The sequence below is a fragment of the Ambystoma mexicanum genome, chromosome 4p (genome assembly GCF_040938575.1).
Source record: "Ambystoma mexicanum isolate Mex_15411 chromosome 4p, UKY_AmexF1_1, whole genome shotgun sequence".
Taxonomy (NCBI): Eukaryota; Metazoa; Chordata; class Amphibia; order Caudata; family Ambystomatidae; genus Ambystoma; species Ambystoma mexicanum.
This window is the reverse complement of record NC_090927.1, coordinates 1,248,930,683-1,248,948,684: the sequence shown is the minus strand read 5'-3', so window position 1 is coordinate 1,248,948,684 and position 18,002 is coordinate 1,248,930,683. Positions and strand designations below refer to the sequence as shown.

At 44.4% G+C, this 18,002-nt stretch overlaps 1 protein-coding gene across 1 annotated transcript in view; it reads left to right on the top strand.

Moving 5' to 3' along the window:
- PGBD5 (piggyBac transposable element derived 5) overlaps positions 1–18,002 on the top strand; it is an 854,702-nt gene that overhangs the window by 393,035 nt on the left and 443,665 nt on the right. Inside the window, exon 2 of the mRNA XM_069606913.1 lies at positions 307–734. Within this exon, the coding sequence (XP_069463014.1) occupies positions 307–734 (428 nt within the window). The remainder of the gene's footprint in view (positions 1–306; positions 735–18,002) is intronic.

The window sequence follows — 18,002 nt, the reverse complement described above, 5'->3', positions numbered from 1 at the left end:
TAGATATGTGGCAAAGCAGCTTGACTTATACGGCAGTTGTTCAAGTCTTTGGAAGACAGCAAGGCAGATTGTCTGGGGGATGTGAATCGCCACAATAAATCATTCATGACACTCGTTTTTTTATTTGGTTTTAAAATAGAATATGTTCCACACAAGAGCAAAACAATAATGAATAATGCATGTCCTAGAAAATATGTCTCTGTATTTATTTTTTAGAACTGAGGTCTGGAGTGAGATGACTAGTTAAAAAGTGTTTCATTGGGCAAGAAACGGATTAGTAAATGCTAAATGTTTTTTTGTTCTTAGGCCCAAGTCATACCATGCCACCGACAGCCACCGCAATGGACTTCTTCCAGCTCTTTGTGCCAGACAATGCAATAAAGAACATGGTGACGCAAACCAATATGTACGCCAAAAAGTTTCAGGAAAGGTTTGGAAGCGATGATGCCTGGATGGACGTCACCGTCACGGAGATGAACGCATTCTTGGGCTACATGATCTCCACCAGCACTCACCACTGCGAGTCCGTCCTCAGCATCTGGAGCAGCGGTTTCTACAGCAACAAGAGCATTGCCCTGATCATGACCCAATCCAGGTTCGAGAAGATTCTCAAGTACTTCCACATTGTGGCCTTCCGCTCCAGTCACACAACCCACAGCCTCTACAAGATCCAGCCCTTCCTAGAGATCCTGCAGAAAGGGTTCGACTCGGCTTTCAGGCCTTCCCAAACACAGGTATTGGTAATAAAAGTAGAAGTATGAGTGCTTTGGTTTCATCCAATCAGATGATGTATTTTGGCTATCCATTAAGGCTTGTACACACTTAAAATCAACTGTCCAATGTCAATGTATTTCAACAAAAATATCACATGCATGTAGAATCGACAATATCAACTAATTAAAAAAGACATGATCTTTAGAAAGTTAAGCTGATGCAGGAAGCACAGAACTATAATAGCTGGAAGAAGCAGGGTTCTGAATTCGAACCCTTAGGCCCTGCCTGACCAAATAACTTAAACCTCCCCAGTGCACCCATCTGCAAAGGAGGGAGTTGAGAGAAGTAATAGGCTATTAGACCCTGTTCCTCAGAGCATGTCACCTGTAAAGGGACACTGGCGTGCAGAGACATATATTCGTAATTACTAATTAACATTTTTATATGTAGTCAACATGGTAGAGCGGGCTGCTCGATGAGAGGCATTTGTCCTACCCGACACAATGGGTCACAGACTAAGTGAAGTAGCGGCAAGGACCATGTGGTTCGAAATCTAAGTCTGATGGCCTTCAGAAGAGGCTACAGAAATGAAAAACGTTTTACCGCCAAAGATCTGTGGTAATAAGTGGTCGTTTTTTAAATGAAGGAAACATCTGTAGCCGTACACCAGAACCAGCTGATGGAGCCACTAATTCACAAATTGATAGCTACCAAAACATTCTGCACCCTATATTGATGTCTTAAGGCATATAGTGCCCTGATAAAGCGTATTTGCAGCTCTTAATGTGTAGGTAACTCTTCTACTGTCTAGTGCTGATGAGCGGCTCCCGTACTTTCCTTTCTTGAAGTTTGGCATCCAGACTGCGCGACCTCCTGGGAGCCAGCACCAGCCTTACACTTCCTAAGCACTTCTTTCCTTTGGCAGTGCAGGCTGCCCGATTGTATGCATTATTTGCCTGCTTGTGCTGCACCAAACACTGGTTTTCTCATTGTTTTCCCATTGTGTGCAATTTCTATGGAGAGCTAACCCAAAGTTACGATTAGCAAAAGGCCACACTTGGGTATTCTGAAAGGTTCTGACATCATACTAAATCTCTCGTAAGAATGTTGGAGGAAGGCTGCTAGCGCTACCCTGATGTGTGCAAGACCTAGTTTCAGAAGCATCTTTTGAAACTGACCTAAGTTAATAATATGCTGAGACAATCAAACTGTATTTATTTCGCATTTTGTTTTTTGTGCCTGGGGAGGAAAGCGGTTGAAACACTTTCAAACCTGTTTTGGGCCACCGTGGAGCAGCATATGCATTTTCTAGGCACCGGTGCTTTGTTGCTATCGGCCCCTCCTTTTTATTGACACAAAGTGATTTGTAATTGGGACACTAGCAACTGAATCGCTCCTTGACTGTGCATTGACTTACTGCAAGTTATTTTGAACTTCATGTTGGTAGCCAGTGAATAGGAAGCTCTTAAGGGGGTTCAGAATGGGGTCTGGCGAGATCTGATGCCAAGAGGAGGAGTGCAGATGCTATGGTGGAGAAGCGTCTCTCTACTCCATTGACGTTGCTTGCCCCAGGGAGAGGGTTGATCTGTCCTAGGAAGGTGGTCAATCCTAGCGATCTGTTATTGTTGTAAGGTGTGTTGCTATGGTAGACGTAAGGGACGAATGAGCCTGTCATACATTCATATGTGAAGCAAACGACCTTAAATTGTAACCCTGCTTTGATCCCTAGCCAGCAGGGCCTGTTTCGTTACTGGGCAAGAGGGTCTCTTTCCTGTTGGGCTGATGTTGAGTCATGTTGCTGCTTTCTAGACCAGCACAGCTGGTATATTCATAGCATAGAGTTGCTGGCAGGCATTGTTTTGAATGTAAGGTCAGCAATAAGTCTCTCTCCTTTGCCTTCTGTCCTTGCACCTAATGGAGTACTATATTTGTGGCAAGCATTTTTGAACACCGAAAAAAGCAAACAGAGAATTGATTCAAGCAATAAGATAAATGGTGTATGATCCTCTGCTCCAGTACAAGGTGGCTAATTGGTGACTCACTTCAGACCAACTCTCTGAGACCGATCTCAACTGTAGACTTCCATGCAGACTTTGAGTTGACTTTGTTTGGATTGGAAGTCTTCTTATTCCAAGCCTAAAAATGTGGGAGTCTGTCAATTATTTTGAAAGTCAAAATACTTCACTGCTTAAACATTTTGGAGTACATTACGTTTGTGACAAAAAAACATGTACGTCAATAGCTGGGTAAGAAGACAGGCGGTAAGTATTCTTTATTTCAAGTCCAAGGACAAAGCATTTGGATTTGTAATAGTCACAATTTGACCTCAGGTCGTGAAAGGAGAGGGTCAAATGAAATAAAAATGCAATCAGTATACTTTTGATTCTCCACAATGAATTCTTTGCTTTTCTAGCTCCTTTTTGGGAACTTTTTTGACTTTTTTCTCGAATTAAATAAATCCCAAATAGGCTTGGCGGAAGCAAATCTTTCATGAAAGCCATGCTTGCAATATAACAACAAAGCATAGCGACTTAACGTGAAACCTTAAAAGTGGCCAATTTTAAAATGGCATGATTTAGTACAATTGATGTGTCTTTAGGTGCTCCCTTTTTCTTAGGGTATGGAGGGACTGAATAAGAAAATTAGAATTAGAACCTAATCCAACACAAGTGTAGTAGTGACCAAGGTTTACCAGCCAGGGGAGAAAGGGCAGGACCAAGAACTTCAGGATCTATGATGTTTTCTCACAGCAATTTGCTCGAGGCCCAATTGCTTGATTTCTTTTTACCACCTTTTACTGCAAGAAATGCGGGGGGGGACTCCTCACAAGTCCCCCACATCCTTCCACCTTTTTAAATACTTACACTTACCCCCATCTACATTTGCGGTAAAATGTGGTTAAAAAAACGTACAACCAAACGGGCCTCAAAGAAACTCGTCTGCGAGGAAATAGGGCAGTCCGGACTTCATATATGAGCACATTTAGCAATGCTGCTGCTTGGTGTTTATCATCGTGGAGGCACCTAAACCATGACAGCCCTGCACCATTTTAGGAAAGAGGTGAATTGTACCATTTATTTTAGCTTGGGGTTCCTTTTTAACAAGGTATATGTAACACAGCAGTACTGTCTATGTACAGTTTAACATGAACACCAAAGTAGAGTGAGTGTTCAGAAGTGTACATTGTTGTCCCTCTCCATTAATCCGAGAGGTGCAAATGCATTTGTCTCACTGTAAGATAACTATTTGTTTCCTTGGATGGACCAAACTAGATTAATGCTTTTTGTAGCAAGTCAGCGTTTTTAATCTTGTGCGCCTTAAGAACGATCATGAATTTCCCGTCCTTCTCCGACTGGGTAGTTGCGATCTCAGGTTCAAGATAGACTATACCCACAGTGGTTATCTTGCCATTCCTAAATACCTCCTAAGGAACCTTTAATTTTTGCTGACGGAGACTACTCGAACCTTACTGCACCTGAAGCGGAGAGATCATTACTCCCATTCACTGTTCTTGCACTGGCTCCCTGCTCAGCAGAGTGTAATTTTGCTTTCTTTGTATTGTGCACCATGTCATGCATGCCAAGGGTCCGGCTATAACTGCTCTCTTCGTCAAAAAAGCTTCTTCACATTCATACTTTCAGGAAATCAATGGCGAAGAGGGGGTCACCGTTTCCTAGTCTGTGCAGCCAAGCCTCGGAACCACCTAACTTCAGGACTTCACAAAATCTGACTTTTATGAAAGCTCTGAAGACCCACCTGGTCTGTAGATTATTTTAGGCCCCTTATTCTGTCATCAAGAGAAACTCTACCTCATCCTTCTGCCCAGATGTTCTTCTACCACCGTGAAGCCTTGCTGATATCAGCTCTTCACTCTCTGAAAGAATTCAAATAACATAACCTAACTCAAAAAGAAGTCCAATTTCCAGCTACTTGTCCTGTGGCACATCCTGCCTCCATGTCCCAAAGAGCTCAGGTGATCTTGGCTATGGTTCTCGCTCTACTGCAATACTTTCCTGTAAGAGCACCCCATTAACATAATTCAACAACTTTAAGTTATCCAGAATAGAGTGGCCACACTTATCCCAGGTCTCAAACCCAGGGATCGGATCACGTTTGCCCTGATCTCCTTGCACTGGCCTCCTGTTGGACCACAGATCAGCTTTAAAGTGCTCTACCTTATACACAAAGCTTACTGAAATAGAACCACTCCAACTCATGCAGAAGGTTAAGAAATACCCTGTGTCCAGAATTCTAAGATGTTCAGGCTCCATTACATTGGTTGCTTATGCCTTCAAGAAAATGATAGGAGGCAAAGGTCTGTCTGCGGCTGGATCCTCCCTCTGGATTGGCCTTCCACTTGCCATTAGATACATTAAGAATCACATTCGCTTCTGTAAAAGAATGAAGACACTTCTCTTTAAGAAAGCCCTCACACTTGAATCCTGGAAAGCAAGAGACTTCTGAGTGTCTTCAACTTAACTTTTTAGGCCTTCCTTGTGCAATTTTGAATGCTCCTTTCCATGCCCCCCCATACACCAAGTTGATCTGAATGTGTTCAAAGCCTGTGAGAGATCAATATTCCAGTCCCCCTTACCTTTGCTTTGGAGTGCTCGAAATGAATTGCCTGTGGCTAGCGCCGTAGAAAACCCCAATAAATAATTACATAAATAACAAAAGGCCATCAAAAACTACAGAAGGGCATCTTAAATGTTGTGGACACAAGTGGCGCTCATTCTTCCACTCCTGCATGTTGCTATGTGGTAGTCACACCACAGAAGCACCCCCTAAAGTCAAAGTGTCTTTCCGTCGAGGCAGAATGCTCTTTCTTGCTGACAATCTTTGGAAGGTTTCACCAGCCAAAGACAGACACGTTTTAGCTGCTATACCTTGTAGAAAGTTCTGCAAGATCCACATTTTCCAATTAGTCATTGAACAGTTATTCTTATTTGTGTTACATTGTTAGCAAAATAAGTGCATAGTTTTGTACTGTTTTAAGGCAACTCAGGCCTCTGTCTGTAAACGTTTGTTGAAGTGCAAAGCTAGATAAAACCCCCCTGGGTGAAACAGGGGCATAATGCAAAGGGAGAATGGTATTTCAAAGAAGACTGATTCCCCATACTTAATTAAGGTTTAGGTTGAAATTACCTAAAAAAAAATGGTCGCATTGACCAAAAGTTCTAAAAATGCTACCACCAAAGGTTCGAACACCAAATGTTAAAACCTTTGGTGGTAGCACTGAAAAAAAACAGGGCTGCCGGGGTGTCCCCCGCATCTCCCGCTCTCTATACTTCATGGTATAGTGAGCTGGGTTTGCGGGGGACAACCCCGCAGCCTTCCGTTTTAAAACCCCACCAAAAACAAAAAAAACAGGGGCTGCGGAGGTGTCCCCTGCATCGCCCCACTCACTATACGTCATGGTTTAGTGAGCGGGGGATGCGGGGGACACCCCCGCAGCCTTCCGTTTAGAAAAGAAAAAAAGAAAAAGAAGGGGGCTGCAGGGGTGTCCCCCGCATCGCCCCGCTCACTATACTTTATGGTATAGTGAGCGGGGCTGCGGGCGACACTCCCGCAGCCTTCCGTTACAAAAGAAAAAAAGAAAAGAAAAGGACCCTGCAGTGCCGGTTCCTGATCACGGAAGTGAAAGGGAACTGGCGCTGCAGGGAACCAGCCTGAAGATGAAGGTAAGTGGGGTTTGTTTATGTTGGGGGTGTGGGTGGGGGTGTGCTAAGGGTGTGGGTGGGAGGGTGTTATGGGTGTGTTGTGTGTGTGTGAGAATGTATGTGTGTTCGCATGGGAAAGGTGCAAACTTTTGGTAGTTCGCACCTTTCTCATGCGAACGATTTGCCCGCAGTACTTTCAGCCGCGGGCAAATCACTCAGATTCTTAATTAACACAGGGGAGCTCTTTTTCTATTAGGGGGCACAGAGATGAGAATTATGCGTTACTTTCTTCAATGTTCACAGACAAAAATTCCTACATCTATCACCATTTTGACGACACCCTACCCACCACAGATAGCCCTGCCATACCACCGTGCCATGTCTCAAGGTAGTCAGAATTCATGACACTAACATTGGAAGAACTCGCACACATCCTTGCATAACTTGAGGCCCCCGCCTACGAGGACGACATCATTCCAACCTCCTTCATAGAGAACATCACAGTAAAGGCTCTTCTCTCCTCTACATTATAAACGCCTCACTACTGCAAGGCATCTTCCCAAATGCACTGAAAACTGACCAGACCACATCCTTACTAAAGCAAACCACACTTGATCCCAATGACCTAGCAATTTACCGATCCATCCACCCTTCATTTAGCAAGATCTTCGAGAAGACTGTCACTCTCCAAGTCCACAAAATGTTTGCCCAACCTACTTCAGGAATACCAGGCAAGCCTTTGAACAAGGTGCAGCACTGAGACCTCTGCCATCCAGATCATTGACAAAGCACTCATCATGGAAAAATGTGATCAATGCCTCTTGGTCCTGCGCTCCCACTCTGCCACATTCAACACAGTGGACCATAACGTGCTACTCAATACGCTGTCCTTGAGATTCAATCCCAGAGTCCTTTGACGGTTTGACTACTAACTCACCAACAGACACCAGCTTGTCCAGATTGGTACCTGCAGATCTCCACAGGCCCAGTAACATGGAAAATCCAACAAGGCTCCATCCTCTCTGCTGTCATCTTTATCATCAACCTCTACATGGAGCCACTGAGAGACCTCTTGGCCAAATTCAACAGCAAAATCCACTAGTATGCTGAAAGCACACGCTCTACCCGAAGGTTAGCTGCCTCAACAACATTCACCAATAAAAATATTTCCCACTCTCAAACTTCAGACATGTTTTTCGGGCCCTGGAACTCTCCCACTTAGATGGGGGCAACCCCCTCTTGGCAAGTGTCCCACCAAACATCCCTCTTGCCACCCTGAATGCTGTCCAGCAGCCCGTAGAAGCCTTCATCGCAGGCCTGAAGACATTTGACCACATTTCCCTCACTCTCAAGGAAATGTACTGTTTACTTCTCCAAGCTTGCACCAGCTTCAAGACAGCCTGCATCCCCTATAGAGTTGTAATGTCCAAGACGCCATCATATTAAGCTGAAAATATTCCCCCTCTCAGGTGGCCAGTGTAACACCAGGAGCCAAGATATTGCCACACTGTAATCTAAGAAATGGAAAATTTAGAAGCTGAGGAAACATGCATTCTCCTGCTGTGCTCCTACACTCTGGAACAACCTTCCTACTAACATTTGGCTACCGTGCTACCTCCCTCCCTCCTGTCTTTCAGAAAAGTTCTGTAGGACCTACTCTACAAGCAACACTTCACCAGTAAATGAGGACCATAGAACAACAAGAAAATACCCCACTATTTCCCTCTCCCTTTATTGTAAATCACCTACATACACACATAAATAATGTTAGACTTCAGCAGCAAATTAAAAAAAATATAAACAAACTACATTTGCCAGAAAACCAGAGATTAATACGTAGTTTTAAAGATTTTCAACGTGTGACTTATTTAGTACGATGCATTACCATGACATGCTCCCTTATACTTCCTCTTCCTCTCTTGTGAGAGAACACACCCTTTTGTGAGGGGTCAGAAATGAAAGACGGATACACATAGGTAGTTTTCTCAACATTTGCCAAGGCTTATTGAAATAAAAGGGGGATGGGATGAAGGCCTATCTATCCCTATCCTAACGAGAATATTTCTACCTAACAAAATAAAGCTAAAGAAAGCTGACCTAATGTTCAAATACGTCTGACCCTCACACTAACATACATAAGACAAATGTATAAAGAAAATGCATCTGTTTTCAGTTCAACAAACGTATGTATAATTTCAAACTTATAATTTCTCACACAACACACAACAATCCTTGCATTCAGGGTTGATTCCCTTCCCCTGAATCAATTCAGGAAGGTCTCTGATAAAATTCAAATCCAACAGTATTCTATTCTGTTCAAGGAAAAATGTCTCTCTCATACAACAAGTTCTTCAATTTGGCGAGCAAAAATGTATCCCCTGTAAAGCACTTGTTCAAACCCAAAACAACTGTTTCCTTCACACAGTATTCCTTTTAAGATGCTAATGTAGATGTTTCATCGAAGGTATTTCTTCGAAGGCCAAAGCAGGATTTCCCTTGTGGAACACTTGTGTCAGAATAGCAAAGCAAATGTCTCTTGTTATACAACAGTTTGTCAAGATGATAAAGCAAATATTTTCTGACCACACCACTCTGTGGACAATACATTTTGAATGGATTGTGTCCTCCCACGTATTCCTCATTTTATGATATTTGTATCCTGCCAGCTTCGCTGCTTTGGAAAAACAATTCTCGGAAGAGGGCGCTGTGCACGAGGTCGTGGCATCGATGTCCCTCGACGGGCTCCGTACCGTGTCGACATCACCATCAGTATAAATAGCTCGTGCCATGCCCGTTGGCTTCAAGTTCCGTTTTTCCAATTGCTTCGCTCTCGAGAACGGTGCGCTTTGGCATTTTCTTCAGAAAATGTCGTCTTCTTCCACCCCTTCTACTCCCAAGACGGGGTTAATAAAATATATCGACTGCGGATCGAAGATGTCGATTACAGATCCTCACAGCGTTTGTCTTTGGTGCCTAGGTTCAGACCATCGAACCGGCGACTGTGGCTCCTGTCAGTCGATGGCAGAGAAGGCCCTTCGTGAGAGGAAAGGTAAACTGGCGGTGGGGCGGGAAGCTTCCAAGGCCTCCTCGAAGACCTTGTCAAAAAGACATAGGAAATCGAGTGATTCGAAAGAATCGGATCGTCGTAAACATTCTGAGAGGTCTCGATCACGCAGTAGATCGAGACGCTCTTCATCTTGCTCTACAAAAAAGCTTAGGAGGAGACATAGATCTCCCTCTTGTTCCTCGGATACGTCTACCGAATTGGTACGATGCCCGACTAAGTCGGATTCCCCAAGAAAATGGGATGAATTTAGAAGGCAGATGATGAAGGTCTTTGAGAATACGGCCTCGACCCCCTCAAAGAAGCCTCAAAAGAGCCAGACCCCGGTCACTCCGTTGGACGACACAGGGAAGTCAGGAACTACTGTGGAAACATCCAGTAGTAAAGGTGAACTTCGAAAGACTCGAGTCGACGTCAAATTGTCGAAGATTCCGCGAGAATCGAGTGTTTCGCTGACACTGTCAAAAAAATTATAAGTCGTTGAAGCCCTCGACGACTTCGTCGGCGCAGATGGCTTCGGCATCAAAGCCAAAAGCGTTTTCAACGCCTTTGTCAAAGACGTCATCAGCGGCTTCGAAGACTCCTTCGATTCCATCGAGAGGTTCCTTCGATTCCTTCGACCCAACTCATGTACAGGAAAGGAGATTTACTCTTTTACCCAAGTCAGACTTCTTTAAGTCTATGGGCCTTGGCTGCCTCCAAACTCGTTCCGACTCCGCCCTGGTGAATGGAGCAATTACCGGTCCATTCCAAGGTTGGCAGGACCGGTAATTCCCCATTCACCAGGGCCCTTCCCCATTCCCATTTGAGCCCCCATAGGGCTGGAAAACCCAGCGTTAAGGGAGGACCCGCAAAGGGAACTTGAAGTAGGGCGGTAAGGGATTACCGGCACCGGTGCCCTTACCGGTGCCGGTAATCCCTTACCGCCCGCCTCGTAATGAGGCCCTGTGTCTTCTATATTTGAAGAAAGTGGCTCTGAAGAACAATTTTCTGCTTTTGGAGTACAATATGGTACTAGAGAGGTCCCAGAAGAGTTAATCGATCCAGAATCGAAAATGAGAGACCTGTGTGATACCCTTCACTCTGCTAGTGGCATTGATACGTCACCTGAGCTGGAGTTTGCAAAACCTGACCCTGCAGAACATGCAGATTCAGGGTACAGGAGTCTAATGAATAGAGTGGTAGAGCCTCACCCACTTTTGATCAGGATGATATGACTGATATACTTGATTAGGGCTCCCATAAGGATCCAGTTCTCCTCTTCCATAGGGCACTTCAAAGACCGGTAGAATAAAACTGGGAAGTTCCTGATACAATTGCTGCAGATAACAATAATGTTCCAAAGAAGTATAGAACTTCTAGTTCTGATCCTGATTAATAAGTAGGCATCCCACTCCAGAAAGTCTGGTTATTCAGGCTGCAACTTCCTCAAGACAAACAGCATATCCATCTATCCCCCGGATAGAGAGGATAAGAAGGTGGATGCTTGGGCCCGTAAGGTCTTTACCTCGGGAAGCATGGCTCTCAAGTCAACTAATGTCACCTGTACCCTGGCCAGGTTTACCCATACCCTGTGGGACTGCATTTCGGCGGCGGTTGAACATATTCCGGAAGGCAAGGAAAGGGAAGGCTTCCTGAATATTGTCAAAGACGGAAAGGAGGCAATGGGTGAATGTCTCCAGTCTGAACTGGATACTGCTGATAGCATCAGCAGATCCATAGCTGCAAGCACAGTGCTACACAGATTTGCGTGGTTGAGGAAGTCGAGGTTTGCACCAGATGTGCAGGCCAAACTACTCAACATGCCTTTTGATGGCTTGGGGCTGTTTGGTAGTAAAGCCGATGAAAGCTTAGAAAAACTACAGATCTCAAAAGCGGCGACTAAATCTCTTAGTGCCTCCATGCGACAGCCTCAGAAACCTTATTCGGGCTCATCTTCCTGGAGAGGTCGTTCTTTTCGGTACTACTCCTCTTTTGGTAGAGGAAGAGGACAGGCCATTCAAAGAGGCAAGAGAAATGTCGTTTGTGGTGGATGGGGAAAAAGTGCAAAACCAGCTTTAGGAACGGCATCTTTGCCCTCAGCCGCTCTTGCAGCTGCCTCCAAATCACTCTGAGGCCTTATCACACAAAACCCTACAGGTTCTCTCATGTAAACCTCCATATACTACTTTTTACAAAGACAAAGTGGTTCTTAAGGTTAAACCCTCTTTCCTACCAAAAGTAGTTTATGACTTCCACTTGTCACAAAAAATCATATTACCAATATTCTATCCTCCTCCTCATTTGGGCAAAGAAGAGGGGAGACTGCATAGAATGGACCCTAAAAGGGCTCTCAGTTTTTACATTTCGAAAATGTCAAAATTGCGTCAAGATGACCAACTTTTTGTAAGTTATACAAGTCATAAATTGGGATTAGCGGTAACAAAACAGACTATATCCCGCTGGACCATTCTGGCTATAATTGAATGGTACAGATTGGCGGGAAAGGACCCACCGGATGGGCTTCAAACCCATTCCACTAGGGGGATGGCTACTTCTGCAGCTCTGAAGAGGGGAGTCCCTGCAGCAGATATCGGTTCAGCTGCAACGTGGGCATGATTTTCTCTCTCAGTGACTGCACGTCCTGCGAAATGAAAATCATATTCTCTAAGTACAAAATCATTCTCGGACCCACCTCTGTGGGAGCTGCCGTCATTTGTCTCAGCAAATGACTGAACCACTAAAGCATCCTAAAGTATAGTTTGGAGAGAGATGGAGAATTCCTGTGCACATTCTCGCCAACAGAAAATATGCCAGGATTATAACTGGTCTCTTTTCTTTCTCAGCACTGAAAAGAGATTGCTAAAAGAAACCTTGGGTAAAGAGTTGTGGGTACAATAGCACCCTTGAGCCAGAGTTCCAAAACCACTGTATCCATCAGTCACTCTACTTCTAGGAGAGGTGAGCTTCTGCCAGGGCCACCACCTATAAGGGAATTTCAAAAAAGTCTAGCCAGAATTCCTACACCAGGCCTCAAAATGTGCAGTCTACACTACCCATTGGCTCTCGATGAGTATGTGCTGTGTGTATGTGTAAAACTAAGTGGGTCAAGTGACTTTTTATCTTTTGATTCCTGGCTAGTAGCTTGGTACTTGAAATTGGACTCCTCCCTATACCATCTAGTGAACCTCAAAACGTGTTCAAATTAGCTCCCATTTGCTTACAAAAGGTATCACCCTCCCTCCAAATTCGGCAATCGGGGATCCAGAGACTATCAAAGCCTTGATCATGCTCACCGGACATTATGGTGCTCTGTCTAGAAGCTTGTCTCCAACAAAGGCTGCAACCACCAGGGCCTTTTGAGCCAAAGAGTTCTGTTGACAGATGTCCCAATACTGGCAGGCCCCTCTTTTTGATGAAGCAACTCCTATCACAATGTGCTCCAGAAGAACAGCGTTAAAGAAGATACCAAGGAGCAGATAAGTGTGAGTGACTCACAATCTGGGATGTTTGTGACAGAGTGCGTCTGGACTAATGCTATCCCTCCGCCTCTTTTGTTAGAGCAATTAGCACATTTGACCTTGTACCCTGCTGAAATACTTTCATGTATTACTAGCAATTGATCATCACAGGTCCAGGATTTCCATAATTAAAAGTAGATCTCTTTAATACTCAGAGAGGAGGTTGAATAGATCAGATGAGCGCTTTTGCAATTGACCATGCATTGATCAGAAGGCTTCCGGTGCCCACCATTTTTTGGAAGGAGAGTCAGTGATAGGATTGTTGTTGTTGTTTTCATTTGCTTCCAGACTCTTACTTAAGGCTTTCAGAGTTGACAAGTCAAACAGTTGGTGATAAAGTTCTGACCCATATAATTGGTCACACGATTGATGGCATTTTCTGCAGTCAAAATATTGTCCCGCTCTACTCCCCAGTCCAGCTTCCCTGAGGGGACCACTTATCCATTCCATTAAGAATCTTCACAGAAGCTCCACTTCATGCACCGCCATCCTTATGTCATCTGACCCTGCAAAGAAGTTCAAACCAACACATTGGGGTCATTATGAGTTTGGAGGCAGCCATGGTGCTATTAGGGTCCGGGACCGGGTAGTCAGAATTGGGACTTACCGGGTCATTCCGACCTTGGAGGACCCGGTAGGTCCCCATTCTGAAAACCATTCCCCATTCCCATTTGAGCCCCCATAGGGCTCAGTGGGAATGGGGAAGAGCTAATAACGGGCCCGCAAATAGCGGGCCCGTTATTAGCTCCATGGTCCCTTAACGGGTACTGCTAAGGACGGCTGGTCAGACCAGCCGGTCCTGGTGGGACCCGCTAAGGGACCTTGGAATGTGGCGGTAGGGGTTTAACGGCACCGGCCTCCTGACTGGTGCCGTTAACCCCCTACCGCCATACTCGGAATGACCCATTAGAAATACCACAATCAAATGAACCAGCCATAACATCAGACCTGTCATCAAATAACCTCTACAAACTTCATAACTGGATTAAACTGGCTTTTTGATGAGATTGCTTTGAAACAAATGTTCAGTAATTCACAGAAGAAGAATTTGGGAAAATGGTACATACCAAAAGTATACTGTATGAAGAAAGGCGAACAGAAAATTGGAGAAAATCTGGAGGAAACACAACTTGTAACCTGGCATATTTGCCTACAATCCACACTGTGTCTCTACAGGTCAGAAACTATCAATACCATATGCATTGAATCCGCACAGCACAGCCAAAAGCTAATGTTTAAGATAATTAAAGAATTTAAAAACCTGCCAGCATACGGCATAACCTCAGTCTCAACCAATGTACTATGTGATCAAATCATGAGGCACTTTACCAAAAAGATATTATTCATTCAAGAATACCTGGATATTTAAGGACCAACACTTCCCTACCCCCCTAAGGAGACTACAGCTCTGAAATGAACCTTCATGTTGCTGACTACCTTCCGCTCCTCCTTGCAAGACCTTCTCAGTGCAATCAACTCTTGCAACCCTCTATGATCTCTGGGAGATCCCTGCTCCCCTAATGTTTTACAATGTTTACAATCATCATGAGACATCCAGATCTGATACCTGTATTTTTACCTTTCCTCAATAAATCATTCACCAGTGGGAGCATCGCTCTATTGTTAATAGAATCAGGCTCTATGAGGCCACTCCTCAAAAACAGACAGCAGACTGTGAGGAACCTGAGGGTGTGCCCACATCTTTCCCCCTGGATCCTACACTCAGGTGGCCAGGAGATGGGCATTGCTTTTGGATCCTGACCCTGGGGGTGGATATGCGAGGGAATATCACCTGGGTGGAAAGATCTTGGGGAGTGGGGAGAAGACGTCCTTAGGTGAGACATGGTATCCCCATTCCCTTTCCAAAACAAATCTTCTATCCCTCAAGCCTTTGTAGGCTACTGTCAGCCCTTTCCCTTTTCTTACCTCCGAAATGTCCCCCCAAATGATCACCGCAACGCTGGGATGAGGAAGAGACCAACTAGGAGGACACATGCTCATTTAGGTGAGACAAACACATATTCACCTGATGTTGTTGGTTTAGACACACATCAGTCAAGTACCAAGAGCATACAGCACACTATCTGTGGTTCAAACCTCCCCAAACACCACTTTGGTACTGAGACGAAGAAGAGGGCTATGGAAGTGTACCCTTGGAATAGCCAGGCATGTCTGACTAATATGGTTTCATGGAGGTCATGCAATTGAACTAAATGACTGACACCTGTGGGCCTTTAACCATTCCAATAGGTATAAGAAGCCTGACTGCACAGCAAGAGGCGGAGCAATGGAAAGGAACCCAGAAGCGGGTTGCCAACACGAGCTGGAGAGAAGCTGGCTGGAGAGCGAGAGGAGCGGGAGACACAGGAGCTGAGAGCCGTGTCGGGTAGGAGAGAGGGACGACGCGGCAGAGGCCTGTCACAAGAGGGTGCAAGAGAGAAGCCGAACAGAGCTGCCATGTGGAGCCGGTGAATGATAAAAGGGAAACACTCATACTGGGGCACTCCGGGAGCTTGAAATACGCACTCTTAACTACTGAATGAACAGAAAGTCTAAATAAGCACTTTGGAATGCAGAAACACGTGGTTTTGGAAAAGAGAATGCATTTAAAGTTATAACAAGCCATTTTGAATGCCAGAAAAAGTATTTTAAATACAGAATGAATTGAAAGACGTTGTCAACAAGTTTGAATGTTGCATGAACTAAAAGCAACTTATACGTACTTGTGAATGGGATGGAAACAAGGTGGTGAAGTAAGAGATACCACACAGTAAATTGTTCAAGAGACAAGCGTGGACAAAGCCAAGAGAATACCGAGAAGGGTATGAGAGGAGAAGCCAAGTGTTGAGCAAAGTTAAAATAGTTCAAGGAACTGCAGGTTAAAGGAAACACCTATATTGGCAAGAGCCAGAAGAATAAACAAGGTGCATGGTGGCAAACCAGGCCACAGTAAAGTGTTGTAAACCTGTATTGGCAAGAAGAGCCAAAAGAATACACAAGGTGTAACAAAGTGCAGGGTGGTAAACCAGGCCACACTAAAGTGTTGGAAACCATGTATTGACAAGAGCCAAAAGAATACACAAGGTGTAGCAAAGTGCATGGCGGCAGATCAGGCCACGGTAAAGTGTTGGACGAGTGTAACATTGATGAAAGGAACAAGTTCAACTGTTCAAGGAAAGCAGTGGGCAAATTCACATATACATGCATACAACTCTGGGAATGTATTGAAACAACGAACCTGCTTTGCGAGGCACAGAATGGCTTTAGACCAACTAGGGGCACCAAGTCAGTCTTAGGGTCAATATGGGACACGCTATGCTAAAGAATAATGCTGACGATAATTCTAAGAGGGCTCTCATCCCTCTGGACATCTCAGCAGCTTTTGATACCATTAGCCATGAGATTCTTCTTAAGGGACTGGGAGACATTGCAGCCCTACACTGGATTACCTCCTTCCTCGCCAACAGAACCGAAACCACTATTCTGGCCCATTACAGACTCCAGCCACTCTTCCTTGACAGCAGAGTTCCCCAAGTATCTACACTATCACGTCTCCTGTTAAATATTTACATGAAAACTCTTCTAGAACTCGTCTGCTTTATCCAGCCACACATAATACAATTATACAGATGACGCTGACATTTTCTGCAAACTGGTAAATAAACCTTCGACAGACATAAAAAGATGTCATGCACACAACAAATAGACTAAAGCTCAGCTCGTCCAGAATGGAACTCTTTCTTTGTAGTGCTGTCTCAACAAAGACCTTATGAGTTCCCTCACACAACGAGGATGGCCCATGCACAATACCATCATCCGCAATAAGGGACCTTCGAAAAACAATGGACAGCAGCCTTACGCTAGAATCATATGTAAGATTTATTGCTAGAAGATCTTTTTTCCAAGTTCCCCTGAAAAAAGGAGTTAACTTTAAAATCCTCTGCATTGCCACTGTGCTTACCAGGGAAAGGCTTCAGTTTGCTTCACAAGGATTTTTTAGTGTTACCCAACCTTCAGACACTTAGATTGAGTAGCACAGCTGAAATCCTTGTTCGCAAGTAAAACAAAAAGCAAGGACGATCCTCTTTCTCCCTTGGCTACCAAATTTTGAAACTGCCTACCTATATATCTTTGCATGGAAGCAAACCACCAATCATTTTAGAAGCAACTCTAAATATGTCTCCTTAACTAAGCAAATTGGATAGACTACAAACCCAGCCCTACTGAACTGGAATTGCCTAGCTCGCATTTATCTCAATTCATAAAGCCAATAGGAACCAAGATGACTAAAGAATGTAATGCTCTAGTAAGGAGGTCAGTCTGCTGTACCACTGAGGTCTGTTTATTGTTTTACTACAACTAACATGAAAAACAACCGCAATAAAACAATGACAGGTGCAGGTACATTAAAGGCATGGTCTAGTAAAAAATGTTATTTAAAAAATAGATAGGCAACATAAAAAAAAAAAATACTAGCATTCTCTTTTTTAAAACTTCCTATGTAAAATTGTGAGCTATTCAAGCTCAAAATTCGCAAAAGCAAGCACATGGGCGCATCTATTTTGTGAAATGGATGCCCTCCTGTGCTGGCTTTTGCTTTTGCGGCACTAATGAAGGAAAAGCCAGCCAGCTGTAGTAAACAAAAGGAAAGCTGCAGCTGAATCTCGGTAAGTGCTATTTATTAAAAAAAAAAAAATAAGCACTAGCTGCGTTTTTTTTTCTAAGTTTTCCGGGCTGGAGGAGCCCGGAAAACTTAGAAATAAAACTGCAGCTTTAAAAACGTTGTATTTATGTTTGCGGTCGCTTTTGAAGCGACCGCAAACATAAATACAACGTTATTGTGTTGGAAAACGCTGCGGTTTTTCTTTCCGAGTTTCTCAGGCTGCTCCGGCTCGGAGGAGCCTGGGAAACTCGGAAAGAAAAAACGCAGCGTTTTCCAACACAACCGCGTTGTGTTTCTGCCTGCTGTGGCTATCACTTTGGGTCTCCGGTGCTGGGAGCACCGGAGACCCAAAGTGAAAGCCACAGCAGGCAGAAACACAACACGGTTGTGTTTACATGCCC